This window comes from Furipterus horrens, unplaced genomic scaffold (genome assembly GCF_987537825.1).
Source record: "Furipterus horrens unplaced genomic scaffold, mFurHor1.1.pri manual_scaffold_2, whole genome shotgun sequence".
Lineage (NCBI taxonomy): Eukaryota > Metazoa > Chordata > Mammalia > Chiroptera > Furipteridae > Furipterus > Furipterus horrens.
The window spans coordinates 29,045,077-29,051,956 of NW_028327172.1; the positions used below are offsets into that span (position 1 = coordinate 29,045,077).

General features: G+C 40.6%; 1 protein-coding gene across 1 annotated transcript; it reads left to right on the plus strand.

Annotated features, from left to right (window-relative positions):
- Positions 1 to 5,235: 5,235 nt before the first annotated feature.
- FANCF (FA complementation group F) lies at positions 5,236 to 6,490 on the plus strand. The gene has a single exon (XM_090263146.1). The coding sequence runs from the start codon at positions 5,286 to 5,288 to the stop codon at positions 6,375 to 6,377; it is 1,092 nt and encodes a 363-aa protein (XP_090119272.1). The 5' UTR covers positions 5,236 to 5,285; the 3' UTR covers positions 6,378 to 6,490.
- Positions 6,491 to 6,880: the final 390 nt, after the last annotated feature.

The window sequence follows — 6,880 nt, forward strand, 5'->3', positions numbered from 1 at the left end:
GGGCGGCTGTAGTGATCTGGCAGTGCGCCCTGGCCCGGGAGAGGGTGGAAGCTGGGCAGGCACGATGGAGACACTAGCCCCACAAGTGCACACTCCAGAAAGAGTTGGAGATGGACACCCAACTGTCTAGCAGCCTCGGGACCCAAGAAGACAGATAAGAATGAAGCAGGCTGTGTGGACAATGATTCTGGTCCTAGGGGTGGCTGGCTTCTTTCTGTGTTTTGCAGAAGAAAATGGTTTGGTGCCAGGGAGCCCTCAGCTCCCCCAAATTAAGCACCCTGTTAATAAAAACTTCTTTACTTCCCCACTAATTATTGTGTTATGCTTATGTACTGCGGCAAGTGGCCAAACCCCACTTTGTTCAGTAATGCAACCTGTGTCTTGAATGAGGTAATGGAACCAGAATCACATATAGTCATTGCCTATAATATTTACAGTCAGAGTAATTTAAAAAAGGTCAAAACACTTTCATTCCATGAAGCAGATCCTGGAATAAGGGAAACACTCTCAATATCTGACTTGCCTCAGGATGTGGAGTTCGTGTCTTCTTGTTTATATAGAAAAATATTATTTCAACAAACAGAGGGTTGAAATTAATATGTGAATATACATCGTTTCGAGTATTATAAAAGGACATCAGACCACTGTTTTCATTGGTCTCTCAGTCACAGTGTCTTATAAATTTCAGTTTATTGTATATCTTAAAATAACCATTTTAGACCTAACCTAGAGTGTGGAATCAACTTTACTTTTCAAGTTTTAGTAGTCCATTGAATAAGGTATTTGAAACCTCTCAAGACCAAAAGTAAATATTGAATAGCAAGCTGCATCTTTCTTTGATAAAGTTTTCTCAATCCCTGTCCATAATGATATTAGTGGTTGCTCTTTTATATTTGGGAGCAGTGGGATATGGAGAAGACATGAATAAAATGTATACTTCAGAGGCTTATATAAGATCAGTAGCAACAATAATAGCCAATGTTTATCGAAGTGTTTAAATGTACCACACAGGGTTCTAAAGGGCTTTTACTAGTTGGATGCATTTAGCCGAAAGGAACAGAAAATAAAACTGAAACTACCCCTCCTCCCAAACACATGGTTGAGAATATATAAGGTTATACTATAAAACAGGGCTAATTTGAGGGTGGTTTTAAAGCTTTTTTTTTTTTTAATTTATTGACTTTAGAGAGAAAAAGGAATGGAGAGAGGAACATTGATTTGTTGCTCCACTTATCCATGCCTTCACTGGTTGATTCTTATATTCGCCCTGACCAAGGATAAAACCTGCAGCCTGGGCATATCAGGACAATGCTCTAACTAAATGAGCTATTCACCCAGGGCTGCAGGTTGTTTTAATATAATGCATTCTTTGTGATTCTGAGCTTCTGTTGGCTTTGGAAAAGAGATGGCTGTAGCAGTTTTGGCCTTCATATAAAAATATAAAACATAAAGAGGAAGAAACTGTATCTTAAGCATGCCTGATGTTTAGCTTGTATACACCCACAGTCCATCACAACTATCTCTTCAAATTGGTCAGTGTTTATGCTCTACAGACTTCGAATAGTAAGAAAGTGTTCTCTGAATCATCTAGGCCTAATTTATTGGAACTGATTCACCTGGCCTTTTCTGAACAAATTTCTGTCATGAAAAAATGCTATCCATACGTTCCTAAACTAATTATTGAATTAAAAGAAGGATGAACTAAAATGATTGGCTCACTATTATCAGGCCTTACCCCCTTTAGCTCAACTGGTTTCAGTATTCCAAATTGCATCATTATTAAGCAAAGAGGGTGGGAGTGATGGTAGAATGAATAGTAAAAGAAAACCATAATATCAAGAATGTCATTTTACATTTATTATCTCATTTAATCTTCACCACAACCCTGAGGTTAGCACTTTGTGAAAGTCCCTTTTTGTGAACCTTAGTTGTGTATGAGGTTTAACTCCCATGCTTTGATTGATATCATATTTTAACAAAATCTCCTGAAATTTGCTCTTCCATTCTCTCTCTTAATTTATTGTATCTCAGGAATTTAGAAATCATTACCAAAAGGTGGACAGATGGCACTGGTATTTATAGCACACACTATACGCATTTGTGTCCATGTACAGTAGTCCCCCTTATCTGAGTGGGATGTATCTAAGACCCCCAGTGGATGCCTAAAAACATGGATAGTACAATTCCTATATACTTTTTGTTTTTTCCTGTACATTCATATCTATAATAAAGTTTAGTCCATAAATCAGTCACTGCAAGAGATTGACAACAATAACTAATAATAAAACAGAACAATTATAATGATATATTGTAATAAAAGTTATGTTAATGTGGTCTCTCCCTTAAAATATCTTATTTTACTGTACTCACCTTTCTTTTTGTGATGACAAGATGATACGATGCCTATAGAATAGGATGCAGTGAGGTGAATGATGTAGCAACTTCAGCATATGATTTTTTTAAATTTCCTTATTGAGAACTCTCACCTTTCACTTAAAGGAAGTGTTTTACAGCTTCTCTTTGGCATATCCAAATTACCAGCATCACTACTCTTGCACTTTGGGACCATTTTTTAAGTAAAATAAGGGTGACTGGAACACAAGCACTGTGATACCTCAACAGTGTATCTGATAACCAAGAAGGCTCCAGTGACTAATGGGAGGACAGCATATACAACACAGACAAAGGGATGGTTCACATCCAAGGCACATCAGACCAGGACTGAGTGAGAGTTCATCATACTACTCAGAATGGCAGGCAATTTCAAATGTATGAATTATTCATTTATGAAAGTTCCCATTTAATATTTTCAGACTGCACTTCACTGCAGGTAACTGAAACCAAGGAAAGCAAAACTCTGCATAAGGCAGGAACTACACTATGTTTTCACATGTTATTTCTCCCACTTGAGTTTTTCTTTATTCCTTGATTGTTCAAACACTATAAGGCCTAAATAAGGTATTACTCATCTGTAGTCTTCCTAGAACTCTCCTGTCAGTTTACATCAGCTCTACCATAGAGTCATCCTTACAACGTTTTTAAATTAAATTTATTGAGATGGGATTGTTTAATAAGATTATGTAGGTTTTAAGTGTACAATTCTCTAACACATCATCTGCATATCGCATTTTGTGTTTACTACCCAAAGTCAGTCTCCTCTTTACCCTTTACTACCCCCACCAATCCCCATGGCTCTGGTAACCACCATACTGTTGTCTGTGCCTATGGATTTTTGTGGGTCATTCTAACAATTTTAAAAACACTTAAAATCTGGTTTGCATTGTAGTTAAGTGTTTTTGTGCTCCCTTGTACCCCTGCCTCAATAGTGTAGATTTCTTGAAGGACTTTGTCATAATCATCTTTTAATCTCTAATACTTTCCATAGAGTAAATGCTGAATAAATGGTCATTGAATTTTGTTGAATTAAATGAAACTTTGTGGAGAAGCTCCAAACCCTAGGCTTTTCTTTCTTCTAAAGGAGAGAAAATTTCATAGATTTGCTTAATGAAAATAGGCCAACGTGAAATATATTGTATATATCTAATGTATACATTGTAATGCTTAAGCATTTAAAATAAAATATCTAGAAAATGAAAAGATATGAAGCTAAAGTTAATCCTCACAATTCTTGCCATAACATCTCATCACCATCCTGTACTGAAGGCATCTTTATTGGACTTGGTTCACCTTCTTGAAAGGATTGGGCTGTCTCAACTCAGGTACCTGTATATTAACAGTTTCCTTGGCCTTGAAAACTTTTCTCAGCACTCATGTTTGAGCTTTTAGGTGAAAAGTCCATTTTTTTTTTAAGATGCTTTCCCTATGACCTGTCTTAGAGATCCACTTCTATTATATCCTCCTGTCACATTTGAGATTATTTGTTTAATTTCTCTCTTCAGTGCTAGGAAATTAACCCCTTCACTAGGACAAGGACTACATTTATTTATTTACCACTACATTTCCAGTACCATACACCATGTGGCATAATAACTGCTCAATGCAAAAATAAATATATGAATGAATTAGTGAAGCCTGTATTATTTGATAAAGGCAGACCACACATTTGGCTCAAAGTTTCTAGTAGCTAAGACAAAGAATTTTAGGATACATGGTATCCTTAAGATAAAATCATGTAACTATCTCAGGACCAAGTAAGAGTTTGGGCTAACTAAAATATCAAATAATAGAATTAATAACATAAGCACCATTTCTTGCTTTGTTTTTTAGAAAATGTGGAAATGATGGTTTTAATAAATGAAAAGACTCTCCCCTTCTGAAATCTTTTTGTTAAAGCAAAACACCGGTTCTGACTACTCATTAAAAGTTTTTGTTGTCTTCATGATGATAAAGAAATTCAGCTCAAATGAGTTATTATGTCATCCACTTCAGTAAGTTAGATATTGTTGTGGGCTTTTGGATAATGAAACTCCTAGAGTTGGCAAATATTTGTTGAATACATAAGTTAATAAATAATCCAGACGACAGTCCAGAAATGGCTTCCTTCCTCTATCCTCTCTTCCCACAAACTTAAGCCAAGCATTGTTTTTGTTATTCGGTTTTAAACTCTATTTCTTTTAATTAGTTATTTGTGTGAAATAAGAGTCAACTAAGCTATTTTGCCTTGGAATTTCTGAAAACAAACAAAAAATAGTGCGATTTTGAAATAAAACTCTAATTTCTTTTAAAATTTTAAGAAAGTATTCATCTTTAAGTTTCCTTTTTTGTTTCAGTTAACCTGGGCTTCAGTTCTAATAATGAAAGAACAGTGTCAAAGCCCAGACTTCTGCATAGTGCCTGGCGTTAATTAACTGGAGTCAGTACGTTTTTACTTAACTGAATTGAACTAAAAATTTCATTTAATAACATTTTCTTATATATAACAGCATGTCTCTGGCGTTTCTCGGTTGTGATAAACCTCAACACAGATTCTTTCAGGCAAAACTCAGTAAATGTCTTCGAGGGATTATTTCCAAAGCAAAAGGAAGCACGGAGGCTTTCGTGACAAACAGCATCTCTCACTTGGCTCTCGGAATTCTCGCTCAGATGCCCTACACTTACTGGGCCTCCCCTAAGGGTTTGATGGACAAAGTAAAGCCGCCGGACAGTTTCCCCGGTTTAAATTTCCCAGAGTCCAAGTACCCGGATTAAAGCTCAATTGTCAGATTGACAGGGACTTCATCCAATAGCACTGCAGGAAGGCGTATCGTTTCACGGACACTCCAATGCGCTCGCAGAGAGTCTCCCTCTCCAGGGTGAAAGCGGAAGTAAGTCCCTCGCACGCCCTCATGGAATCGCTCTTGCAGCACCTGGATCGCTTCTCTGAGGTTCTGGCGGTCTCCCGCACACCACATGTCAGTAGCTGGGACCCCGCCACCGTGCGCAGGGCTTTGCAGTGGGCTCGCTACATGCGCCACGTCCACAGGCGCTTTGGCCGCCACGCCCGCATTCGCACGGCACTGGAGCGGCGGCTGCAAAACCAGTGGAAACAGGAGGGCGGCTCTGGGCCCGCTACAATCCCCGGGTTGACCAACGTCCGGGACTTGGGGCGCTGCGACATCCTGCTGTCTCACCGCCTGCTGGAGAACCGAGCCCTCGGGGATGCCGCCTTTCACTGCCTGGTGCGGCAACTCTTCCCCGGCCCCGGCGTCCGGGACGCCGAAGAGGAGACGCTCCAAGGCAGCCTGGCCCTCCTCGCCCGCCGCCGGTCTGCTGTCCACCTGCTGCGCTTCAGCTGTTTTGGAGAGAACAGGACCCTCTGGAGCGACTCGCTGGTAAAGACTCAGGCGGAGCTGCTGCTGGCGCGGCTGGAGGAGGCGGGCCAGGCCCAAGCGGAAGGCCCCAGCAGGTTGCTCAGCGGCCTGTGGGAGCGCTTGCATCAGAACAACTTCCTGGAGGTGATAGCGGCCGCGCTCCTGCTGCCATTGTCATTCCCCCGACCCTCCGAAGAGGAGCTGGAACTGGGCAGCCCCAGAACACCGGGAGAGGGGGGTCACGAGCTGGTTCGCTGGCTTCTGGGGAAGTCGGACGTCATGGCTACTTTTTGCCGCACCCTCCCAGCCGCTCTGTTAACTTCGGTGGCACGCTGCCATCCAGAGCTTTTGCAGGCCTATCTGGGTCTCCTAACAGAATGGGGTCGAAATCTGCACTACGATCTTCAGAAGGGCATTTGGGTTGGAGCCGAGGCCCGAGATGTGCCGTGGGAGGAGTTGTACGGCAGGTTTCAGAGCCTCTGCCAGGCCCCGTCACCTCTCAAAGATGAAGTTCTGATAGCCCTAGAGTCCTGTAAGGCGCAGGATGGAGATTTTGAAGTCCCTGGGCTTAGCATCTGGACAGACCTGTTGTTAGCTCTTGGGAGTGGTACACGATGTTGCATTTAGGAAAAGACAAGTTTTAGGTCTCAGCCCGGGTCCCAGTTTTCTGTTGACAACGTTCTGTTATGGATTACTTGAATATATGGTTTACAAGATTAAAATTCCAGTGTCCCACCAAATCTATACTTCCATGTGTCCAAAGTATTTTAGGTGCTAATTTCTAATAGATGTAATTAAAATTCACAATTATAAGTATGTACAGTAACTGGCTTGCGCTGTCGATTTTCTGGATAGAGGAGATGACACTGAAGTATCCTACTTAAAGCCAAGTTAGTAATAATAGTTTGTTTTTGAGAAGGACCATTTTTAAGAATGCTGAAGAGATAGGTAGTTTTCAAACACAACTTTAAATTGACAAACAGGACACCTTTTTGTCTATATGGTTTACTTTTGCATTGTTTAAACCCCCCAGTAGTGAAGAGTTTTTTTTTAACCAATAACTGTGTTGTCAGAAATGGTTTGTAAAGCTAACTCACATCAATCTAATGTCTGTCCTCAGTACTCTGGAA